Raw genomic sequence first — 26,218 nt, 5'->3', positions numbered from 1 at the left:
ATATGAGGATTAAATCAATCAATACAAGGGAAGTGAAGAGAATCACACCTGCCAATCAGTGTGGCTTTTTTTACATCACAGAGAGAGTGAAATAGAGAAGACTTCCGAAAGCTATAACGTGTTATGTTTTTCAAAAGGTCAGGATCTATCCTGGGAGCTCTCCTCTCTCCTCTATGCTGCAGTAGAAAATCAGAGTGGAAATCTAGAGACTGAGAGGGGCGACTTCCCACCCTTCCTGCTCCGGGGGCTTCCTGACTTGGTCTCAGCCTCTCTTGTGTCTGTCCACCCCCCTGATGCAGGTCGGTCCAAAATGGACAAGTGGTTCCTGCCTTCCTCCCCCAAGTCCACCCCGCCATCCTTCACCCAACTGTGGGGCAGAACCAGGGGAGGGGGCAGAGACAAGATAGAGAGGAGGGAGAGCTCAGAAGGAAAGACCAAGGTGCTCTGCTTGATAAACCTATGTGAAAGAGGCACATGAGACACAAGGGGGGAAAGTCACGTGGAGAGGGCTTATGAGTTCTGTGGTTTGGTCGTAAAAACTTCCCGAGAAGCTGGGCCTATGGGGAAAGGGGAGGTGAGAATGGGGCTTGGAGAAAGATGTAGAGGGGTGACAGGGGTCTCTCGTACAGCCCGTCTGGTGCTCTTTGAGAGACATAAGTGAGGGCACAATTGTTTGTGCAGCTGGACTGTGCAGAGATTGGTCCACAGGAGACCACCGTCCACGACTACCTCAGGGGAGCCCCCCACAGCAGGAGCCCCTGGTCAGGGAATGATGTGGAAGGCAGGAGCTGGCCTCTTCCTCCTGCTCCAGCCCTGTCCTTCAAAACCCCTCCTTTGAAGGGCCCACCTCAAACGTGAGATAATGCTCCTTCAGCCGGTTCTCCTCAGCCTCCTTGGACTTGATGCCCCGCTCGACCGGGTGACACCTGTGCTCAGCCAGCTCTGCAGTCACCTGCCTCAATTTATTCTCATGAGAACGCAGCTGCTCCTCCTGCAAAGACAAGTCATGGACTGTGAGGTCCCACTCTCAGGAGGTCATAGGGCTGTCCCACCAGGAGCTGCTTCACCAAAGGGAAACTGAGGCCTGGCCAGGGTCGTCAAATACACAGGGGCAGAGCCGGGTCTAGGCCCAAGGGAGCGTTCCGCCGCTGCCTTCTTTCCTCCCCTCCTGCCATTGGCATCAGCTCTCCTAGAGCCTCCCCCGCAGGCTCAGGAGGTGAGAGACCCTCACACTGTGTGTGGATGCAGACACTCCCTTACACAAACACACAGTCACCCAGACACAGCCCCTGGCTCCTATGAACCCTCACATGCACACAAACCCACTGGACCAAGGGGCAGTCCGGCCTCGGCACCCCCGGCTTCATACGATGCACACAGTCTCTCACATTCATGCCCGGACACGTCTGATGGCCACAGACCCAGGATCACACCCAAAGACACTGTCACTCACAGACAAGTGCACAATACACCCCAGCCATCACAGCACAGCCAGACCCCTCTGTGCCATGCAGGCACTGGGCTGCATGCATTTGTATGGGGGGAGTGTGTGTGTGTGTGTGTGCAGACACAAGTATGGTGTAGGTGTGGGTGCACAGCACGTGTGTATACACATAAACATGCGTGTGCTTGAATGGTATGTGTGCACATGGGGGGAGTGTGCACCGCTTGCACAGCCCCAGGGGCTCTGTGGAGAAGATCCCGGACAAGGGCCCTGACAGGAAGGGAAGTATGGCGCTGCCCCTGCCCTCCACCTCACAAGTAGTGGCCCACCATTTATCCTCTCCTCTCAAAAAAAAAACTCTGAAAAAATATTATTAATGAGTATTAATGAGTAGGAGTTTTTTAAGGATTACAAATAAAATATTTAAGGGTAGGTGAGGGCAGCAAAAGAGCCCTGGATGAAGGGGCAGCCAAGTCTCACCTGTCGCTCGCTCCCTGTGACACACACATTCCGTCCCATTCGTCCCAGACACACATTATGCCCACAGACCACAACCACATCCGCAGGACACACTGCCACTGGCACACCCAGGCCACTGTGCGGTGTGTGGCCTCAGTCTCCCCATCTGTAAACGGGGGTGGGGTAGGGTGGAGATGGAGGAGAATATCTGCCCCTTCGGCTTGTCTCTTAGCCCAGGACCAGGCGCCGGATAGGCGCTGAGGTGAGGGCTGTTGAATGGGGGGCCTGGCACGGCAGAGGCAGCCTGGGGAGGTGGTGCTGTGATCCCAGGAGCTTGTACCTGGCAGAGGCGAGTGGTGCAGGAGGGCAGCAGGGGCCGACAGAACTTCTTCATGGAGCTGACAGCAGCTGGGAAGGCGGGCGCCGAGAAGATGGCAGCCACCAGGTTGATCCTAAGGATCCAGGACAGCATTTCTTCCTTGCTCCTGGGGACAGGAGGGGAGGGGAGAGCACACTGGCTTCTCACAATAGGACTCCCTATCCCACAACCAGCACCCAGTACCCAGCACCAGCCTGGCACAGAGAGGGCATGAAGACCTCCGTGTAAGTGGGCAAAGGAGTGAGGGAGGACGGCAGGACGGGGGCTGGATGGGCCTGGTCACATCTGTGTAGGGAGCTCCCCTTCTGTCCCAGCTCCCAGGCAAGACCTGGATTTTCATGTGAAAATAAAGCTTCCCAGCCAGGTTCAGAGCTAATGGCCTGGAGCTAATGAGTGTGAGACCAGCAGGGGATGGTTAGAGGCAGCTGGGCAACTGGTCACCCCCACTCGGCCATCTCGTCCCTGCCCCACTACCTGGCCTGGCACGTCCACTCCTGTGCTGAGAGCTCACTTACCAGCCTCCCCCCTTTTAAGCTCATCTGACACATGAAACCCCAGTCTCAAGTCACAGGAGGATGGAGTGCAGGGGAGTGGAAAGAAGGTCTTACGGAGAAACTGTAGGGTGAGTCTTTTGCACCCATCCCCCCGACTTTAAGTGGAGGATGATAAAGATCCCATCTGCCCTGTATTTAGGGACTTCAGTGCACATCAGAATCACCTAGAGGGCTTGTTAAAACACAATTGCTGGCCCATCCCCAGCATTTTTGATTCAGGAGGTCTAAGGTGGGATCAGAGAAACTGCATTTCTAACAGGTTTTTCAGGAGATGCTGAGGGGACCAGACTTGAGAACCACTGCTGCTGGGGAGGGATCCAAGCTGTTTATGGATACACTCACTCTCATGGCTGCTGTGCAGGGGAAGCTAAGGGCGCTTCCCCTGAAGTGGACGAGGCGAGGGGATGGGGCAGGTCCTGAGCCCAGGGTGGGAGCGAGGGTGCTCCCACTCCTACTTACGGTGCCTGGAAGAGGAAGACCCTCCAGTCGGCTGTCTTCAGCTTCAGCACATTGGACTTCTTGCTGTAGTCGGAGGCCCTGGTGGCCAGAGCATGGTGCACACGAATGGCGTTCTTCAAGTCGCCCTCAGACAGGGCTTTGTCAGGCCTGTACTCATCCTGGACAGGCCAGGTAGGGGGTGGGCAAGCCTCTGTCATCACCAGGCTCTGGCTTACTGACCCGTACTTCCTCCACCCTCACTGTCCCTCCCTTTTGCTCTCCTTCTCTCTGTCCCTATACATCCCACCATTATTCAGCTGCTGCCACTCTGATGCCATGCCCACCCCAACAAGACTCACCAGGCACTCCTCCCCAGTTGGTCTCAGAAGGCTGAACAGGCCTTACACTGGGTATCCTCTGAACCCCTGAACATTCAAAAGACCCCTCCCTGAAACCACCAAAGCCCTTCGTGAGCCCAAGTAAGGCCTTTGATGGGGGAGGACCCAGAATCTGCCTAAGCCCTAGGTCCTGCCTCGGACCCTCTGGACACCATAAGGCAGGGGCTGGGCTGGCCCTTTCTGGGTAAGGACTCTGGGGTAGTCTCTCACCTTCTGCAGGTACAGAATGGTCCCTTTGAGCACCGCGTAGAATTTCTTCCAGCCACGCCTCCCACGGGGCGCTGGGGAGGGGGGCACGGGTAGTGTGGCCACAAACACCCACCCCGATATCTCTTCCCTTGTGTCCCCTACACATCTGCCTGCATGGGCATTACCAGAGGAGTGGCCAAGGGGGTGTGGACCCCTCTGGACTAGCATCCCTCCCCATGCCCCTTCCCCGCCTGACACCCACTCCTCTTGCCATCCATGTCGGCGTGAGTCTTCCGGGTCAGCACACCATGCTTGTAGGTGGTGGCGCTGAGAGCCTGTGGGACATCCAGGAAGGGGTTGCTACCATCCAGGATCCGTGTCACCTTCTTTGTGCCTGTCCCAAACTTGTCATCCACCAGCTCAGACAGTGATTTCCTCAGCTCATCTTCATCACTAGGAAAGTACTAGGCCTGAGTACCACCTCCACGGAGGCCTCATCCCCACGTCAACATGCCCTCTCCCCAAAGAACACTCCTTTGGAAGCCAGTTAGAGGTAAACAGCAGAGATAAGGAGGTTCCAGTTCCAGACCACAGGTCCAGACCTTTGTCCCCTCCCCTGAGTCTTCAATTCTGACATCTCTCCCCTGAGCTTTGAATTTTGGCCTCCAAGCTCCAATCTTCACCCTTGATCACAAAGCTGGAGACCTTACTACCTTCAGGCTTCCTTCCTTGTCTTCCTTCTCTTCTCTGAAAGCCCAGCCCCAGGGAGCTGTAACCCATGGCCAGACTGCCCAAGCCCCAGGGACATGGTGAGGGAGGGAAGGTCAGTAGATGAGGTCCCTAAAGTCTAGGTTCCCCAGCCTAGGAGCCCTGGTATAAGAATGTCAGCTCTCCCCAGTTGGGTTGGGGTTCCTAACAATCCCTGCCTGGGACCTCTTCATGGACCCAAAGACCCAGGCTGCCCTGGGGAGTACAGCAACTCCCCAGTGGAGTGGCAACTTTCCTCAGGAGGCTGTTAGTCTCCCCAGTCAGCAAGGTCACCACACCTCTTTCCAGATGGCTGGGCACCTCCAGGTCTCACTGCCCTCACAGGGGAAGAAGTTAGGGGGCAGTCACCTCTCTCCATTGCCAACAGCATCACCACCTCAACATGGTCAGATTACTGGAATTGTAAAGGGACTCATAGCTCATGCCTGCCTACCTCCCCAAGGGGAAAGAGCTATCATCATTGGGAATAGTGGCAATATCCCCTGAACAGAAAACCTGTTGTGAACATCATGAAACTAAACTCACAGTTCAATCTATTCCATAGCTGTAAACATTGCACACTTTTTATCAAGACAGAAAACAAACCCAAAGGGGAACTCAACACCAGGAGCTGGCCAGCTGGCCAGGGGTCACCAGGGCCCTGGGTGGGAGAAATCAGCACCATGGAGAGTAACCGGCGTGACTTCCCAGTACCCCAGCCACTCCCCCTCCCCCCTCCCCGTAATTCAGTCTCCCCATACCTGTGCCCACGGGCACTACTCACATGGCCCATTCCAGCTTTTCATTCTTGATGGAGTTGTAAAGGGTCTGGGAGAGGGGGAAAAAGAGAGAGAGGAGTTCAATGAACAGTCAAAGAAATCTCCATCTAGCAATGTGGATGCAGTGAGGGAGCATCTTTTCAGCTAGTGGGGCAAAGTAGGTGTTTGATTCACACTTATTTATTGGATGGGTGAATAAATGGGGGATGGGTGGGTGGATTCGTTTTTAGATGATTGGATAGACTTGAGGATGAGTGGGTGGATGGGTTGGTAGGTAGGTGAATGGGCAGGGAAATGGGTGAGTGGATGGGTGGGTGAGTGGATGTGGAGCGTATATAGGGGACTGTGTAGGAGTGTATGTGTGGGTGATGGGTGAATGGGTGGGTGTATGGGCAGGTGAATGATTGAGTTGCAGGGTGGGTGGGTGGACGGAAGGATGGGTATATGGGAGGATGGGTAGATGGGTGGATGAGTAGACAGGGAGTAGGTGGGTGAAGGGACTGGGATTATTTGATCTTACTTACAAGAACACTCTTAAGTGCTTCCTGACAGTGAAGAACATAATTATGGTAAGAACAGCGATGGAGGCAATGTTTATTTTTTGACCTCTGGACTCACTATTCAACTGCCCACCTGATATCATCAGGTCCCTCTAACTCACTATCTAAAACGGAACTCATCATCTACCCCCCAGAAACCTGCTCCTCTTTCTCCAAGGTGGAGAACTGACCAGGCTTGAAAGGCCAGAGTTCCACCTTGGGCTTCAGCCTCAAAAGAAAATTAGATTCCTGGTGATGTTGAATGAGTGGGCCTTTCCCTGTGGTAATGATAATGATGGTGGTGGTGAAGGTGGTAGTGGTGATAAAGGTGGTGGTGATGGTGGCGGCAGCCGTGACAATGGGTGGCAAGTTTGAGGATTACCATGACAGCAATAATGATAGTGGAGCACTAAAAACAAATCTCACAGAGCCTACCCCTCTGCCTAACTCAGGGAACACATAACAGTCACATGTTGAGCTGGATGGTCTCTGCCTCTGTCCCAAAGTCATCACGACCCTGACCCCAGAATTAGGAATCTGGACCATCAGGATTTAGTGGGCAGAAACCTCTCTCCTCTCCACCCACCCTGGACACAGCTGGGGCCATGGGGACCCTTATCAATTTATACCTTCAGCAGGTCTTTGGCAAAGTCTTGTCCGTCATTCAGCTGGTCCAAGTTGGCAATGAATTGCTGGCAGGACATCTTCTTGCCAATGTTCTGTAATGGAGAAATGGTTCTGCCTGAGAGTAGGGATGGAAGTTGGTGTGGTCCCCACACCCTGCCCTGCCCGGCCAGAAGGGATGAGGCAGCATCAAGGGCAGTAATGAAAAAAGACTGCCTGGATTTCCCTTTGTCTCCCAAGAGTTTACAAAACTCTTTTTCACATTCAAGATTCTATTTGATCCTCAAGCATCATGAGAGGTTGGGGTTCTCCTCAAACCCGGATGAAGGAGTCAGGTTAGATGATGTAGTGTAATAGCTGACATTTGCCAGGTGCCTAGCATGTTCCAGGTATTGTACTCAACATGCATTATCTTATTTCCTTCTCACAACAAAGAGAAGGTGAGGTGGGTGTTATTATTATCCCCACTTGACAGGTAAGGAAACTGAGGTGCAGGAAGGTGAAGTGACGTGCCCATGATCACACAGCAAGGAAGTAGAAGGGCTGAGTGTGTCTGACACCAAAGCCCGTGCTCTCACCCGCTACTCCATGGTTAACTCTCCCAAGGTCACACAGCACCAGGACTTGAACCCAGGCCTCTTGGCTCCTGAGCAGAAGCTCTGTGTATTCCGTCACAACTGTCTCACCCTCTCACCTGCACAGAGGGGCGGCAAGACCTCCAAGAGGTAGGTGAAGTGAGGGAGGGTTTGGTCTTAAGAGAATCAAAATTCAATTTCCACCAACACACATGGGTACCCCATGCTGAGCTGCACTGGGACCAAAGGAGCCCAAGCAGATGGTTTCACTCCAGGAGGCACAAACAGACAAAGAGCTGATAATGACTGTACCCCAAAGTTCTGCCTTCGTTTTTTAACCAATGATTAGAAGAGGGGCTCCAGCCCTCCAAACCCAACATCTGATGTGCATACTTTCAGACTTGCAGTGTCCACGTTTGAGGAAACACTGGTGGCACTTCACCTTTGAGAAGACGAAGACCCTTGAACACTAGATATTTACTGGTGTAGGATTTTGTGGATTTAGGTTTGCTATAAGGCAGTGTTTCCCAAGATTCACCTACAGATGGGAATAGGAATTCCCCTCAGAAAAGGATTTCATAATCAAATAAGTTTGTATGTTTCAGAGTTTTTAAGGTGCTTCTGTGTGTTGAGAGTCTCCAGGGAGAGGATTCCATGTACAGTGTCTCAAATTTATTGACCTTGGCACCATTTTAGCAAAGATTCTATTAACATCATGTGGGACATTCACACACCACAGAAAATAATTCAGAAAACAATGATAGAAAGCTTTATACGTAGCTGACAAGCAAGAATTTTCTATACCTTTCCCAAAGGGTTAAGGAGAAATGACCTATGTGTGCCTTAATATAGTATGTTTCATAAGTCTATGTGTATATTTTACATGTACATATATGTATTATGTATACATGTATATAGTCATTTATGTGTACATTCGTAATTGAGGAGTATGAGGGTAATGTTGATAATATTGCCTGAGTTCCACACACACTGAACATTCCCCAGCCATCAGTCAGGGGTGCAAAATCAAAAAAATAACCAGGCAAGATTTCCAATCCTAGTAATGACAGACTATCTTATTGCAGATGAACCTTCCCATCAGAAACAATTGCTGGTCAAAATATTAATAAAACATCTGTGTGAAGACACTGGAGAAATATAAGAGCAATGAGAACTTCAAGGCTAAAGATCCTGCAAAGAAGGGAAACATGGAGGTGATGAGACTGACTAGGAGTAGCTTTCCTCTTTGAAGCATTTGTCAATTCTCAAGCAGTGGCCAAAAGGGTGAGCAACTGAGTGGTCAATAGGACTAGAGAACAAAAATTGGAATTCAGGGCCCACCAAGGACAAGGGGCCCTGGGAAACACTCTGGTCATACTTCAGCAAAACACTTGAAATTAAGAAAGGAAGGAAATTCTTCAGACAGAAGGAAAGTTATCTCAGATGGAAGCATGGAGAAGCAGAAAGGAATGAAGAGCAACAAAAAGGGTGGCTAAGTCTAAATGAATATTGACTGTGCAAAATAACAAAAATAAAGTTTTCTGGGGAATAAAATATAGAAAGAGATATACTATTTAAAAGGATGATAACAGTAGTATGTAAGTTGAGAAGACAAATAAATGAAGTTGAGGTATTTTAAGGTTATTTCATTTCCCAGGATGTGGTAAAAAGTACTTTAATAAGTCAGGGATGCATATTGCAAACCACAAAAAGAATTCTAAAAGAATTCACAACTAACAAGCTAACAGGGGAAAACGGAATTCTAAAAAATACTTAAATAATCCAAAAGTAAGCAAGAAAGGGAAAAAAAAAAAAAAAGCAATATAGACCAGATGAGTCAAAGAGAAAACAAAGAGTAACCTGGTATGTTTGAACTCAAATATATTAGTAATTCATTAAATGGTACAATTAAAAGGCAAAGATTAATAGACACCTCTTAAATATAAAGGGACAGAAATCTTGGAAAAAGGATAGAAAAAGATATACCTGCAAACACTAGCAAAAGAACTCCAGTATAACTACACTAATAACTGACAAAATAGACTTAAAGGCAAGAAGCATTACTAGAAATAGAGACATCTCATAATGATAAAAGGGTCAATATACCAGAAGATATAAGCATCTTAAATTTGTATACACCTAGTAACACAGTCTCAAAAGATAAAAGACAAAAATTGACAGAACTAAAAAGAGAAAGACATTCACAATCTTGGTTGGAGATTTTAACACTGCTTTCTCAGTAACAAGAAGAACAAAAATACTAAGCAATTAATTTGTTAATAGCAGTCAATTAATTAATGCCAACAAATTAGAAAACCTAGATAAAATAAACAAATTCCTAGAAACACGCAAACTACCAAAACTGGCTCAAGCAAAAATAGGAAATCTGAATAGACCTAAAAAGAAGTAGAGATTCAATCAGTAATCAAAAACCGCACAAAAGAAAAGTCTAAGACCAGATGGGTTCACTAGTGAAGTTTACCAAACATTTAAAGAAAAATTAACACCAATACTTCTTAAGCTCTACCCAAAAATTGAAAAAGAGGGAACACTTCCTAACTAACTCATTCTATAAGGCCAGCATTACCTTGATACCAAAACCAGACAAAGAAATCACAAGAAAATAAAACTATAGAACAGTATCCTCTATAAACATAAATGTAAAAACCCTCAACAAAATACTAGCAAACAGCAGCATATTAAAAAGATTATGGACTTCCCTAGTGGCCCAGTGGTTAAGAATCCGCCTTCCAATGCAGGGGACACGGGTTCAAGCCCTGTTCCAGGAAGATCCCACATACCGCGGAGCAACTAAGCCTGTGCACCACAACTACTGAGCCTGCACTCTAGAGCTCGCAAGGCACAACTACTGAGCCCACGTGCCACAACTACTGAAGCCTGTGCACCTAGAGTGCATGCTTCACAACAATGAGAAGCTTGCACACCGCAACGAAGAGCAGCCCCCACTCGCCACAACTAGAGAAAGCCCGTGCGCAGCAATGAAGACCCAACGCAACCAAAAATAAATAAATTTATTTTTTTAAAAAGGATTATATATCATGACCAAGTGGAATGCATCCCAGGAATGCAAGAGTAGTTCAACATATAAAAATCTATTAACGTAATACAGCACATTAATAGAAAGAAGGGAGGGAAAACACATGATCATTTCAATTGGTGCAGAAAAAGCAATTGGCAAGATTCAACACTTCTTTCATGGAAAAAAAAAAAAACACTCAACAAACTAGGAATAGAAGAGAACTTCCTCAATGTGATAAAAGGCATTTATGAAAAGCCCACAGCTAACATCACACACTCTGGTGAAAGACTGAAAGCTTTCCCCTAAGGTCAGGAAAAGGCAAGAATACCCATTTCCCCCATTTCTATTCAACATTCTACTAGAAATTCTAGCCAGAGCAATTAGACAAGAAAAATAAATAAAAGTCCCCCAAATTAGAAAGAAAGAAGTGAAATTATCTCTATTCACAGATGAAATGATCTTATATACAGAAAATCCTAAAGAACTCACCAAAAAACTATTAGAGCTAATACACAAATTCAGTAAAGTTGCAAGATATAAGATCAACACACAAAATCAATTATATTTCTATATGTTAGTAATGAACAATCATAAAATGAAATTAAGAAAACAATTCCATTTACAATAGCATCAAAAGGAATAAAGTACTTAGAAACAAATTTAACCAAGGAGGTGAAAGACTTGTACATTGAGAACTAAAAAAGGTTGCTGAAAGAAATTAATGACATAAATAAATATAAAGACATCCTGTGTTCATGGACTGGAAGACTTAATATAGTTAAGATGGTAATACTTCGCAAACTGATCTACAGATTCAATACAATTTCTATCAGAATCCCAATGGCCTTTTTTGCAGAAATGTAGAAATTTATCCTCAGATTCATATGGAATTGTAAGGGATCCCAATAGCCAAAACAATCTTGGAAAAGAACACTTTCTGATTTCAAAACTTACTACAGAGCTAGACTAATCAAAACAGTGGGACACTGGCATAAGAATAGATATATACATCAGTGGCATAGAATTAAGACTCCAGAAATAAACCCATACATCTATGGTCAATTGATTTTTTTAACTGAGTAAATTTGACATGTAACATTGTGTAAGTTTAAGGTGTACACTGTGTTACTTTGTTTTTCTGTTGTTGGTGTTTTTTGCGGGGGGCCACACCATGCAGCACGTGGGATCTTTGTTCCCCGACCAAGGATCAAACCCATGCTCCCTGCATTGGGAGCATGGAGTCTTAATCACTGGACCACAAGGGAAGTCCCTACACTGTGCTACTTTGATACATTTATAAATTGTAATGCTATGATCAATTGATTTTTGTCAAGTGTACCAAGACCATCCAATGGGGAAAGAATAGTCTCTTCAACAAATGGTGCTGGGACAAATGTGCTAGGAAATTTGAATATCCACAGCAAAAGAATGAAGTTGGACCCTTACCTCACACCAATACAAAAAGTAACTCAAAATGGATCAAAGATCTAAACATAAGAGCCAACACTATAAAACTCTTAGAAGAAAACATAGGACTAAATCTTCATGACCTTGTATTTAGCGATGGTTTCTTAGATATGACACCAAAAGCACAAGCAACAAAAGAAAAAATAGATAAACTGGATTGCATCAAAATTTAAAACTTCTGTGCCCCAAAAGACACTACTGAGAGAATGAAAAGACAATCTATAAAAAGGGAAAATTTTTTCTAACCATGTATCTGATAAGAGTATAGTATCTAGAATAAAGAACTCTTACAACTCAACAACAAAAACACAAGCAACCCAATTAAAGAAAAGCAAAAGATTTAAATAGACATTTCTCCAAAGAAGATATACAAATGATCAATAAGCATATGAAAAGATGCTCAAGATTACTAATCATTAGGTAAATGCAGATTAAAACTATAATAAGATATAACTTGGCTATTATCAAAAAGCAGAAAATAACAAATGTTGGTAAGGAGGTAGAGAAACTGGAAACTTTGTGCACTGCTGGTGTGAATGTAAAATGGTGCAATCATTATGGAAAACAGCATGGTTGTTCCTCAAAAAGTGAAAAATAACATCACCATATGATCCAGCAATAATACTTCTGGGTATATACCCAAAAGAATTAAAAGCAGAGTGTCAAAGAAATATTTGCACACCCATGTTCACAGCAGCACTATTCACAGCAGCCAAAAGATGGAAGCAACCCAAATGTCCATGAGCAGATGAAAGGACACACAACATGTGGTATATACATACAGTGTAATAGTATTCAGACTTAAAAAGGAAGGAAATTCTGATACATGCTACAACATGGATGAACCTTGAGGATATTATGCTAAGTGACATAAGGCAGCCACAGAAACAAATTCTGTGTGATTCCACTTATATGAGGTATGTAGAGTAGTAAAATTCACAAAGACAAAAAGTAGAATGGTGGTTGCCAAGGGCTGGGGGGCAGGGAATGGGGAGTTGTTCAATGGATAGAGTTTCAGTTTGAGAAGATGAAAAAGTTCTGAAGACTGGTTGCACAACAATGTGAATAGACTTAATACTACTGACCTATACATATACAAATGGTGAGGATGGTAAATTTTACGTAATGCATATTTTACCACAATTTTTTATTTCTTTTTACAACCTTAAATAAAAATTATAAAACCCCCCAAAATGGGCAAAGTATCAATACCTGAATAGACATTTCACCAGAGAAGATATACAAATGGCCACAAGCACACGAAAATATGCTCAATATCATTAGTCACTAGGGAGATGCAGATTAAAACCAAAATGAAATACCACTTCATACCCACTAGAACAGCTATCATTAAAAAAGAAAAGAAAGAAAGAAAAGAAGTGTTGGCAAGGAGGTGAAGAAATTGAAACCCTTACACATTACTAGTGGGAATTTTAAATGGTTCAGCCACTATGGAAAATAGTTTCACAGTTTCTCAAAAAGTTAAACATAGAATTACCATAAGATGCAGCTGGTCTACTCCTAGGAACTGAAAACAGGTGTTCAAACAAAAACTTGTACACAAATGTTCAGAGTAACACTATTCACAATATCAAAAAGGTGGAAACAATCCAAACATTCACTAAAAGACAAATGGATACACAAAATGTGGCATATCCATTCAATGGAATATTATTCGGCCATAAAAACAAATGAAATTATGACACATGATATGACATGGATGAACCTTGGAAACATTACACTAAGTGAAAGAAGCCAGATACAAAAGGCTACATACTATATGATTCCATTCACATTAAATATCCAGAATAGGCAAATCCATAGAGACAGAAAACAAATTAGTGGTTGCCAGCGGCTGGAGGAAGGAGAGAATGGGGAATAACTGTGAATGGGTACAGGGTTTCCTTTTGGGGTGATGAAAAAGTTCTGAAACAAGAGAGTGGTGATGGTTGCACACCGTGTGAATGTACTTAATTCCACTGAATTGTACACCTTAAGCTGGTTAAAATGGTAAATTTACGTCTGTATATTTTACCATAATAAAAAAATCATTAAGGATATACAAGATTTTTACAACACAGTTAAAAGACTTGACCTTATCAACACATAGAACATTACAACCAACAACAGCAGAATACACTTTCGTCTGCTAAAATCAATCTCTCTCTGGATGGGAAAGTAAGATAATCAACTGCAAAAAAGTGAAATCATATTGGGTAAATTATCTGATTTAAAATATAATAACAACAACAGCCAGGCAAAAAGACATGTACCAGAAAAGAAAAAGAAAGAGAGAAGGGAAGGGAAAGGAACGGAAGGGAAAGGAAGGGAAGGGAAGGGAAGGGAAGGGAAGGAAGGGAAGGAAGGGAAAGGAAGAAAGGGAGAGAGAAAGGGAAAGAAAGAAAGGAAGGAAGGAAGGAAGGAAGAAAGAAGAAAAAGGAAGGAAGGAAGGGAGGGAGGGAGAGAAAGAGGGAAAGAGAGAAGGAAAAGACGTGTGTCCAGAAACTCCAAAGGTGAACTGACATGGATGATTTGGGGCCTCCAAGTTCGCAGTTCCTCCCTTCCTCCCACCACCATTTGGATCAAAAGGGCCTCCCTGCTGCCTTGACCCTCAAAACTGTTCCCACAGCTTCTGTCTCCAATCAGAAAAGAGTTATGGTTGGCCTGGCCACAGCCCCATTCCAAGGCCTTTTCCACAGGTCTGGCGTGACCTGCCTGCGCAGCCCTGGGGTCAGAACAATCCCAGCCTGTCTTTAAGTCTCCCCCCAAGAGCAGAATGAGACAGGCCAAGAAGAAAGAAAGTAGATGTCATCCTTCAGGGCAAGGAGAGGGGCCAACTGAAAGTCCCATGGGCAGGGAAACCCTCATCACTATTTGCAAATCTAGACTAAACCTGAGTTGTACTCAGTGCTCCTTTAAAGTTCTTGTATGATGCTCAGATGGCTCTCAGACGCCATCTGAGAATGGGCAGGACCCCCGCCCCCAGTCTTCAGAATAGTATCCCAACCCCTGCATCTGTCCAGTCCTCCACCATCCAGCACCAACCCACCTCCCCAGCACTCCCACTGCTAACCTTCAGGCAACCCAAGTTTGAGAGAAATTAAGCTTTTCTTGAAAAACAACTTATCTTTGTTTCAGCTTGAAAGCTCATGGCACAGCTTCTCCCATCCATCTCCTCCCCCCTCTACTGGCCTCAGCCTAGACGCTTCTCCCTCCCTCACCCCAGCGTTCACTCCATTAACCAGTGCTAGTGACTGCACATCCAAAATACATTTTTAATACCTCTCTTTGTCTCCATCTCCAATTCTAACCCAAGCTCCCATCTTCTCTTGTCTGGAGGTTAAAATCGCCCTCCTCTGACATCCTCCCCTTCCAGCTCACTCTGTCATGGGGAATGAGCTTTCCCTACTCCCAGCTAAGGCCACTCTCCACCTATGCTCTGTTGCTCATCTCAAGGAAAGCTTCGATTTTCCCTTCTCTCTCTTGCATCATCAGTTTCTCCTTGCCTGCTTAGTGGATACTACTGACATACACACATGCCCTAGTCAGATTTGAAAGAGTCCCTCCTAGACCTCTCCAGCCAGTGGCTCATTTCAGGAGCCCACTCAAAGCCAAATATCGCAAAAGAATTCTCCACATCCTCCACTTCCTCCCCTCCTATCCTCATCTCCACCCACTCTAGCCTGGCATTTGTCCTCTCCACTCCACCTAAAGTGCTGTTGTGAAGGTCTCCAATGACCTTGACCATCCAGTGATAATGACCCACCGATGGGCATTCCAACCTCAATGGTCATTTTTCTGTTACATCTTTCTTGACCTCATGGCAGCCTTTTATACAGTTGGCCACTCCTTTCTCCTTGAAACACTTTCTTCTCTTGGCCTCTGAGACACTGCACGTTCCTGGTTTTCCTCCCATCTCCATGGCTGCTTCAAAGCCTCTCCTGCTGCTCTGCTTGACCTTTAAATAATGCCATGCCCTGGGACGAGGTCACCAGCCTGCCTCTCTCCCTGAGGCACTCAGCCAGTCCCATGGCTTTCATTCCACCAGGATGACAATGATCTCCTCACCCCATCTCTCTCTTGCATCCCAGATTCGTTTATCCCACCAGCTCCTTGGCATCCCCATGTTCATGTCCAGTAGGCATCTCAAACACAATATGTCACAAATGGGACTTGAGCCCCAGCTCTCCCACTCACCACGCCCTCCACCCACCCACGGAAGTTCCTTCTACATCTCAGGAAACAGCACCCCCATCCAGCCAGATGCTGATGCCATCTTTACTCCTCTCTTTCCCTGAACAGCCCCATCAGCACGTCCTGTCAGGCTCACCCTCAACTGGCCTCCTTCATCTGTCCCTTCTCTCCATGTTCACTGCCCTGTCTGCCCCAGCCACCATCATCTCCCACCTGGACTCCAAAAACAGCCACTATGGACAGTTTTACTGTCCACCAAAAGTTAAACATAGAATTACCATCAGACCCAGCAATCCACTAAGGTATACACTCAAAAGAATTGAAAACAGGTGCTCAAACAAAAACTTATGCTAAGTAAAATCAGTCAGACAGAGAAAGATAAATGCTATATAATATCACTTATATGTGGAATCTAAACAATACAACAAATCAGTGAATAAAACAAAAAAGAAGCAGACTCACAGATATAGAGAACAAACCAGTGGTTACCAGGAAGGGCAAGGGGCAATATAGGGTAGGAAGAAAAAGGGTTATTATGAGATTATATGAAATAATGTGTGTGAAACTTTTGAAAATTGTAAAGTACTATAGAACTTAAAGAATTTTTCATTCAATTAAAAAATAAAAATAAATTTTTAAAATTTTAAAAACCTGTACACGTATGTTCATAGCACTGTTCACAATAGCCAAAAGGTGGAAACCAGCCCCACTGGTCCTTCTGCCTGGAAGGCTTTGTCCCTGGTCTTTCCATGGCTGGCTCCTGCTGATCCTCCAGGTCTCTGCCCCAACCGTGCCTCCTCTGAGACACCTTCCCTGACCCAGAGTCCAGCCCCATCACACCCTCCTGTTTATTCCCTTCACAGACCTATCACTGCTTTAATCACTTGTTTACTTCTTTATTTTCTATCTCCTCTAACTACAAGGTAGGCACCCTGAGGCAGGGGTTCTCTTTCCTTCTTTTTATGGAACACAGAAGGTGCTCAGCCCCTAAAGTCCAAACGCCCCTCCTACAGAAAGTCCTCCAGATTCCTCCACCAGGCTGTGCCCATCTGAAGAGGGTGCACCTACTCCGTCTGCCAGCCCCTGTACTGCCTCCTGCTCTGACCAGAGCTGTTTCTGGGGGCCCTAGCAGGCCCCACATTCCTGAGATCCCCACCCTTCCACCAGACACTCAGTCTCTGTCAAAGAGCAGAAGAATGAGAGCAGGAAGGGAAGGGGAAAAGAACAAAGCAGGGGATGCCACTTCCGTTGGGAAGCTCACAGTAACTGCAACAACCCGGCCCTGGGCTAAGCACTTTACAAGTGCTGTCTCCTTAAGTCTCACAGGGACTTACTGATGGGGAAACTGAGGTTTAGGGAAGTAAATAACTCGCTCCAGGTCACAAGCTATTGTGTGGAGAAATGCTGAGGACTCCAACCCAGAACGCTTGCTTTTGATGTGTTGCAATACTACCTCAAGAGAGAGGTGGGATCCTCAATGTCTGTTGGCTCCAAGTATGAACAATCCTGCCCCACCCGCTTCTGATCTATGAAGGTGGTGATGTTTCTCTTCAGCTGCAGGCATTAAGGTGGTGCCATGTGCAGCTAAGTCCCACCAAGCTCGAGAGTATTCTCGACCTGGGGTTCACTGACTGCTGCCCTTGTTAGCAGCTCTCAACCAGGGGGAGAGGCACCCAGGGCTGGCACAGGAGTGACTGGGTCCTGAGATGGCCCTTGGCCCTGCCAAGGGTGAGGATGGGGAGAGGAGGAGTGTGCTTAAAGCTCCTTTTAAGGTAAGCCAGCAACACCTGCTCTCCGTAAACAAACAGTAAGCAGTCTTGGGGGAACGTCAGCCCGTTAATGGGCATTTGCTCTGGTGATATTCCCATGGAACACACACGTCTTATCTCCTGTTCCACACCCAGGCTGACAGCCCAGGCGGACATAACCAAAGTTGTCACACAACTACTCTTCGTGCCAAGGTCAGTGAGGCTCTCACTCTCCCCAGGCCAGGTACCCCAGTGCGCCCACGCTTGCTCAGGCTGCCATCAGGTGGGACACTTCACCTTCTTGATCTTCCAGGGATCTGCAGGCTGGGGCTTTGGACTCTCCATTATTTAAAATTTAATATTAATAATGAATACGATTATTATTATTATTGTGCAATAATATTATAATATTATTGTAATATATTGTATAAAATAATACATTATAATATTATTATGATATATTGTTATAATGTATAATATAATATCATAATATTATTCATAATAATATTAAATAATAAATCCTTACTAAGTGCCAGACCCTGACACTTGGTGATACCTCTCTCAGGCCTCCCCAGGCCGCTATGGGGGAAATCATTATTTCCACCTCACAGATGTAGAACCTGAGACGCAGAGAGGGCTAGTGTCTTGCCCAGGGTCACAGAGGTACCACCTGGAGGCAAGAGTAGGATCTGAAGTTGGACCTATCCCAGGTCTTTCTTCCACCCTACATGTCCTGGACTTTCCTGGTTAACTTCAGAACCAGATGTGCTGGCCTGTTGTCCCCATGAGTCACTGAAATATCCCCAACCCAACAGAGGGGCTCTGACCACCCCGGGGTGAGCAATGATGGGGCAGTGATCAGTAGGCCAGATGGGGCGATGGGGGACACAGAAAGGGAACATGGAGATGGGGTCTAGGCTCACAGGGCATGCAGACCACCAGCTACACTTACCACCTGAGAGAGGGCAAGAGAGCCCAAAGCGGGGGTCCCCGGAGCAGACAGAGGAAAGAAGAAGGAATTATTGAGCCACGAGCAGTACTGAGATGCCCAGATCCCAGACCAGACACAGGCTCACAGCCCGGGGCACCCACCTATCACTTCTCTGTTTGCCTAGTCGGGGCGGAGGGGTGAGGGGTGCGTGATGAGAATGCCTCTTGAGGGCAATCTACCATTTGACCGGAAGGGGCTGCCTGGGGCGTGGCACTTCAACAGGGCTGCACTCAAGCTTACAGCACAAGGGGTAGGAAGAACATGTGATCTTTTAGCAATGTCTGGCATGGACACGGCTAGGGGCACACGTCTTATTTAGCACATCCTAAATTCCCATGTGCCTCAGCTGTTCTTACTGCTCTGCTTGGGGGCGAGGACCCAGGCAGATCTCAAGTGGATAAAACTAGGGCAGAGCCAAGTCTAGAAGCCAAGTTGCCCAACTCCCACGTCTGCTAAAGAAACATGGGCCAGCGAGCAGGAGGTCTCGGGAAGGGGGCTGGAGAAAGGACCGGCCCTTGGATAACTCGGGATGAATCAGTGAGAGGACACACCCGCTCCCTGCCTCCCCAACTCACATGTCCATGCAGGTCCGTGTTGAGAAGCATCAGGGCACAGGTGAGCGTGTGGATCCCATCTAAATCAGAGACGGTGGCACCCTCAGCGTGAGCACCCAGCTCTTTCCCAACCCCAGGCTCCCACCTGCCTCCTGTCAGAGCCAGCCTGGAGACCTTGGAGACAAGAAGAGGCCAGCCACCTGCCAACCACACGTCAGGGCCCAGGGCCTGCGTGATGCTCCGTGTCCCACCCCCATTACAGCATCGGAGTCACTCGCTCACCCCAGGTCAGGACCAACCCCTCCCTCAGAGGTGACCAGACCACCCTGGGCCTGTTCTAGCCCAGATTCCTGCCTGCTGTGGCCAAACTCACCTTGAATCTCAGACCCAGGAATAGCTCTGGGTCCCGGGCTATATCCCTTCCATAGCCCGTGTCTCCTCTAATAACCAGCCTAGTCCCCCAGTTCCTGGGACTCAGGTCCATCCACAGGACAAGTCCTGCACTTAAGAGGACCCCAATCCAGACTTCCACACCAGGACTCCCACCACACCAACAATCAGCATTGCGACAGGGCACCACAGAGAATGAGGACCCAAAGGACTGACTCCAGGACGGAGGACTTTCAGGCACAGGGAATGACAACGGGCAGGGCAGTTGGGAGGTTCCTTTTCCAGCAGACAGTCCCCATGCCACCTGCCATCGTTCATTCACTGATGTTTCTTGAGCAGGACAGAAGTGGCAGGTGGACCAGAGGTAGGAAGAAGCCAGGGCCCGGCCGGGGGTCAGGGGAGTGGGGCAAGGCGTACCTTCCGAAGTGCTGTCGTCAGGGTTGCACTGGCAGTACCGGCGGGAGAAGTGCGTAAGGACCCGCTCACGCTCCTGTGTCTCCCCCATCAGCGGAAAGGCCTTCAGGAAGGTTCTGGAGGGTAATGCAAGGATGCTGAGGGCCTCCCAGAGCCCCTGAGTCAGTCTGAATTCTCACTCAGGGTAGGACTCCCCCCCCCACACACACCACCCAAATCTGCCCAAGGGGGCTGAGGCCCCAGAGCCCCAGCATCTGGGCCCAGGGAGGCACCCTGACCCCCACGATGGCCTCTGGAGTGTGGAGTTTCAGCCCTCATCACCCTCCAGGGCCCTTCTGGAAGGAGGCAAGGGACAGATCGTGAAGAGCAAAGGCAGACGAACACCTCAGTGCCAGCATCCGCTCCACTCCTCGCTCCCTCCTCCATGGCTGGGCCATCCACACCGCTCCTCAGACCGCTCTCCCTCAGCCATTCCCCCTCCTCACTTGAGGCACTACCAGCTGAGCCCCAGGCCCAACCTTGGCCTCCCTCACTCCCCCCACCCCAAGTCTGAGCCTCCTCTGCTGGGCAGCTCTGAGTCCCTCTCAAGGCCAAATTCAAAGGTCACCAGCTCTCAGGGGTCCCTGGCGAGGATGCCAAAACCAGAGGGGCTGGGAGATGGGGCTGAGGTCCCTCACCTGGGGCATTAGGCACACCCTTTCTTGGGAAGGGAAACAGAAAACTGAGACAGTGTGGGCCTCTATCCATCCTGGGTTCATGAGACTAGTTTGTTCCTGATTTTGCCATGGTTCACTTGGCTTCTGTAATGCCCACTTTGCTTCATCCTCTCTCAAGCTACTTGTAAGGCACCCTGGGACCTGTGAGCCCCATTCTGGCCAGTCTTTACCTTTGGAGGCTTCCCAAGGCATCCAAAACTGCAGACCACTCTCTAATTCAATCCCAATCAATCAACTGCTATATAAAAACACTCCATCCGCCATCTAGTCTTCCTCCTTTCCCTGTCTCTCCTGTTCCCCGTTCTCTTCCCTGCATCTGGCCCCTCCCTCTTCTCCTCATACTCCACTAGGACTTTCTAAAACCCATCCCCCATCCCAACCGTAGCCTATCCTACGTGGGAGTCATCCATCCCAGCTCCGGCTCCCCAGCCCAAACACCCCTTCCTCAGGGGTCTTCACCAAGCTCCAGTTAAACTCAGGCTGCCCCCGGGATCAGCCTCATTACTGCCCACCCTCTCCCCTGCATCTTGGAACCACCGGCCCGTCTGCTGTATCCTCTGCGCTTCTCACACCAATCATTCCTCTGCCCCACAGCCCAACTTCAGGCCTCGTCCTCTACCACCTGACCCTCTTCAGAAGCCTCTGGATCAAAGGCCGCCAGCACACTGCTGCCAGCACTGCCTCCCAAAATACTGCTTCACACCCAGCACCTTCTGGGGCTCCCCAGGGCCTGCAGAGTCGAGTCTCAATCTATTGGGCTGGATATACAAGGTCCTCCCACCCGGTACTCATGCCTCTGATTGCGAGCCCGACCCACCGAACACCTTCCCCACCCGATCATCCAGTGTGAAAATTCAGACTCAGCTCAGGATAGAGTAGCTTGCAGCCGACGAACACTTCCACTGAGAACAATGAGAAAAGCCAGACAAAATACATCTCTCTTAAGCTATCAGAAAACTGCTGACGCAACAAACACCAATAGGACCAAGATTCTGGAGAGGAGAGAACTGGGGAGAGGTGGTCTGATCTGCAGCTGCTTTCTCCCCGGGGACACTGCCAATCACGGGCACAGGTAAGAGGCAGAACAATTAGTGGCTTCATGGAGCTGGAGAGACAAACCGGGAGACTTGAGGGGCTGTAAACATATGGCCAGTTCTCCCCTGTGAGATATCTACCAAAACCTAAAGATGTAATGGGTAGGAAAGCCTCTCTGAGAAGTAGCGGGATTTGGTTTTTTGACAGTCTCGCCGCAACGAGGAGACAAAATTAGGATTTAGGACCCACCAAAGGGAGAGGCCCCAGTGAACACCCCATGCTCTCAGTGGAAAGCCCTGCAGCCTTCACCCTGTGATCGGGGTGAACCCTGAGCCTTACCAAACTTCAGGGCTGCCTCTCCTCAGCTCAGCCCTGGATGGATTAGGACTGCGCCTCCCTGCCCTCCTCTAACTGCCTAGCAAGGGACAAGGTAAACCCTCTCTGGAGGAACGCATAATGATCTATAGCCGGTGTTCTATACAAAACGTACAGCATCTAATAAAAAAATTACTAAGCACACAGAGAAATAGGATATAAGATGGAAAACCAAGAGAGAAACAATAGAAACAGATATAGATGATGCAGATGTCGGGGTAAAAGCAGACAAGGACTTTGAAATAACTGCGACTAATATGTTCAAAGAGAGGGAAAGATGGGGAAAGTAAGTAGAAAATAAATCAAAAGATGAAGAATTCCCCCCAGAGAATGAAAACCTACCCAAAAAAATGTTTAATAAAATGAAATTTCCAGAACTGAAAAATAAAACAATAGAAAGTGAAAACTCAATAAATGGGGTTAACAGCATATGAGACACAGAGAAAGGGTAAGTGAACTTATCAATAAGAAAATAATAAATACTTATCAATAAGAAAATTATTAGCCCTGTGCAACACTTATAGATTTAAATAATGATCACTGTATTTAATAAATATAAACTGTTCCCATAATATTGTGCCTCCAAAATGCAATAGCTCATTCCCTCAACTGCTATCAGTAGGGCAGATGCTTTGATTTTTTTGGGTTTTTTGCAGGTCAATAGAAAATATCCCAACTGAAACAGAGAAAAAAGAAGGGAAAATACAGTTTTCAAAAGTGTGAGAGGCAAGTAGGAGTTGAACAGATCTAACATACATAGGACCACCCACCCCTCAGCTCAGAGACCGCCGCCCATCCCCAAGAGGGCTCTGGCCTAGGGTCTCCCTGCTGGCCCTGCCGCCGGGTCTGCTGGACACTGGGCTGCATCTTCCCATTCCCCGCCCTCCGCTCCCTGGGGCCTGCACCTGCCCCTCCTGAGGGCCACTCCCCGGGTCCAAACACCAACAGGACCTGAGGGCAAATTCCATTTTGGCTATCTCCTCCCTCAGTAACTGTGGGGAACTGGCCCACAGTTTCTCCACAAGTAAATGGGATGATACCGCCTACCTTACAGGGGTGTTGCTAAGATGCAGTCAGCAGGGTGTGTAAAGGGTACATCTTGCAGACAGGAAATGCTCAGTACAGGCAAGCCTTTTGGCCCTTTCCCCTCCTGAAGAGTCACGAATGCATTCCCGCCTTCATATTTTCAGCGCCCACCGCAGAGCCAGTACTCACTGAGTCTCTGCATTGCTGCTGCTCTCATGACCCCTTCCCCTCAGCCTCCCCAGAGGGGTCAAGAGACTTGTCCAAGGTCTTGCACAGCAAGTTTACAGTAGAGCTGGCAGGAGAATCCAGATGTGTGGCTGTATCGCCTGTGGGCACTATCCCATCCCAGCCCCACTGACCTGAGTGCTCGGTCCAGAGTCAGGCCCGAGAAGTCAAAGAAGCTGAGGTACTCCCCGGCCACCAGCCTGCTGAACTCGTTGCTGCCAGGAGAGCAGGGGGTTATCCATTAGAAGCAGGGCACAGCAAACAGCGGGGGTTCGTGGCAGTGGGCCCCTGGGGACCCTGACCCACCCACCCAGACCTGCCCGTTCCTCTGCTGTCTCCCTTGCTGGCCAGTTGGGCTCTGACAGTTCAACCTTGGGCCAGGAGGTGGTGAAGTCAGGAAGCTTCCTAGAGGAGGTGATGTCTCATCCAATACCTTCAGGAAAGGAAGAGCCACCCACGTGAAGGGAGTAGGAGGTAAGATGATGCAAAGTGTCCCCAGTAGAGGAAACTGTCCAAGAAGCTACCAGCAGGGCCATGTGGCCGGGGCTGGAGAGCAGGAATGGGGGCAGGAAGAGATGAGGCAGGGAACCGGGCCTGAGGGCAAGGACTGGGACTTGATCTGGAAGAGTTTGAAGCAGGGAGGGGGTGAGTGAGATGGTCAGATCTGTATTTGGAACACTGCCTGTGGAGTGGAGACCCATGGGGGCGGTAGGAGCTGTCCACGAGAGAGATGGAAGGGGTGGGGAGGAGGGATGTTTGGGAGGCAGAATCCACAGGACGTGGAGAGGGATGGAGTGGGTGTGGGGCACGACAGAGAGGGTGGCCCCTGGGGTGATGCCCAGAGCCCAGGACAACAGGTAGAGCTAGAAGCACCCATGTGAGAGTCATCAGCCCTTAACTGGTGACTAACAACTCAGTAGGAAGGGGGACGAGCCCATGTGAGAGGAGGGGGCACAGACAGGCCAGCAGATCCAGGTCAGAGATCTGAGGAGAACCCCTCTCAGGGCGAGCTGAGGGAAGAGATAGCCAGAGAAGGAGACAGACAAACAGCAGCCAGAGAGGTAGGGGTATGCTGTCCTGGAGGCCAAGGAAGAGAGTGTTTCAAGACTGGAGTGATGAATTCTTGCCAAAAAACAGAGCATATTTCCACCTGAATCCAATCAAGCCCCGAGCTCTCCCTCCTGTTTACAGAAACGTGTGAAATAACACCATGAGGACACCAAATCCAAAACATGGAAAGTTCTTCCGGACAAATGACTCCGTTTCTTCAACAAATACATGGCATTACAAAAAGGAGGGGTACTGGCAAGAGACATATTGGCCAAATGTAATGCATGTACCTTATTTGCGTCCTGATTTGAACAAACATTTTTGAGACAACCAGAGAAAATTAAACATAGACCGAATGTTAGAGATACTAAGGAATTTTTTTAACTTTGTCAGAAATTATAATGGAATTATGACTGTCTAAAAAAATCCTAGTCAGTTAGAGACACATACTAAATATTTATGGATCATATGATAGAGAGTCTGAAATATGCTTTAAAATATTCTAGCAAATGTGAGGGGAAGCGGTGGGGGGAATAGATCAAACAAGAATAGAAAAATATTGATAACTTTGAAGCTGAGTAATGGGTACATGGAAGTTTAAGATGTTACTTTCTCTGCCTTTGTGTATGCTTGAAATTTTCATAATAAAAAGTTTAATTAAAGAAAAAGAAAGGAGTGACCGGTGTGTCAAGGCTGTTGAAGGGGAGAAAGTTGAGGCCCGGTAGCAGACACCGGATTCAAAGACACCAGGCTGCCACTGACTCTAGTAAGAGGGGCTTGTGAAGGGCCCCTCCAGGGGAAGAAGCCAACCTGGAGGCACTGAATGTGCAGAAGGGGAGGGGACAGAGGCCATCCAGAGCAGAAAACAGAATTTTGGCTGTGAAGCGGCTGGGGGAGGAAGTACGATTTGAGGAAGGATTTTTGTTTCAGATGGGAAAGAGTTAAGCACAATTAAATGCTGATGGGAAAACTCATGTAGAGGGAGTGGTTGAAAAGACAGGGGAGGGTGGGGATCAACCGTAATGAAGGAGGATGTCATTAGGTTTAGTGACTATAGCCCAGTGGGAGAGGTGAGGGTGTGGGCCATGTGATTTTGGGGGAGGCCCAGGGCAGGGGTGTCCTGGAGGCAACGGAGGGTGGAGGAGTCGGGAGGGAGGGAGAAGGGAGGATCCTCAGGACTTCCCTGTGGCCTAAGCCCAAGTCAGCTCTGACTTGGGGTCTAGAGTCTGGGCTGCCTCTCTTAGCCTGGGAGCAGCTCTCTCAAGAGGCCCAGCCTGCTTCTGTGCATCTTGAAGGCTATGTGGCTGTTGGGGGTCCTCTGGATGGCCAGGCAAGAAGGACAAGGCAGGTGGACATGCTGCTGGCCGGACCTGCTCAGGACACGCCGGCTGACTTCACAGCTGACTGTCCCCTACCCCTCAGGACTTCAACCTGGCTAGTTCCCTTCCCCCAAGTCCAAAGACTGGGGCTTGTGCTTTGGCGGCTCCCGCCCCTTCAGCTGGTCCCAACAGACACACAGTGAGTGGGGCTTAATGAGGGCCAGGATCCCCTTCCCCAGCTCCTGGGTCCCCCGAGGTCCCAGCTAGGCCCAGGTTCCCCTCCCTCCTTGGCCCCATTAGGTGGCCCACCAGCCCCTGCCCGGCTGCTCCGTCCTCACTACCGTCCACCACGGCCCCATAACCACATGCCACATCCCACTCCCCCAGCCCCGAGGGGCCGCCCGCCACCACCTCTCCTCCCTCAGAGCCGGGGGCGCCCTCCCCCAGGCAGCCCAGAAAGGAAACAGATTTAGGGCAAGGCCGGGAATGAGGTCAGTGGCAGGAGGAGAAGTTCTTGGGGACTGTTGGGAGCCCCCAGAACCAGGCCCC

The 26,218-nt window shown here is 48.3% G+C and overlaps 1 protein-coding gene across 1 annotated transcript in view; it reads right to left on the bottom strand.

Annotated features, from left to right (window-relative positions):
* Positions 1 to 26,218, bottom strand: part of PSD2 (pleckstrin and Sec7 domain containing 2) — a 47,664-nt gene that overhangs the window by 2,181 nt on the left and 19,265 nt on the right. Inside the window, exons 5-15 of the mRNA XM_061188240.1 lie at positions 23,435 to 23,515; positions 19,927 to 20,039; positions 19,141 to 19,199; positions 18,527 to 18,529; positions 6,556 to 6,645; positions 5,393 to 5,436; positions 4,124 to 4,314; positions 3,883 to 3,953; positions 3,296 to 3,453; positions 2,244 to 2,388; positions 848 to 991 (exon numbers count right to left, since the gene is read on the bottom strand). Coding sequence (XP_061044223.1) covers positions 848 to 991; positions 2,244 to 2,388; positions 3,296 to 3,453; positions 3,883 to 3,953; positions 4,124 to 4,314; positions 5,393 to 5,436; positions 6,556 to 6,645; positions 18,527 to 18,529; positions 19,141 to 19,199; positions 19,927 to 20,039; positions 23,435 to 23,515 — 1,099 coding nt within the window. The remainder of the gene's footprint in view (positions 1 to 847; positions 992 to 2,243; positions 2,389 to 3,295; positions 3,454 to 3,882; positions 3,954 to 4,123; positions 4,315 to 5,392; positions 5,437 to 6,555; positions 6,646 to 18,526; positions 18,530 to 19,140; positions 19,200 to 19,926; positions 20,040 to 23,434; positions 23,516 to 26,218) is intronic.

This window comes from Eubalaena glacialis, chromosome 4 (genome assembly GCF_028564815.1).
Source record: "Eubalaena glacialis isolate mEubGla1 chromosome 4, mEubGla1.1.hap2.+ XY, whole genome shotgun sequence".
In the NCBI taxonomy this organism is placed as follows: Eukaryota; Metazoa; Chordata; class Mammalia; order Artiodactyla; family Balaenidae; genus Eubalaena; species Eubalaena glacialis.
This window is presented reverse-complemented; position numbering and strand designations above follow the sequence as displayed.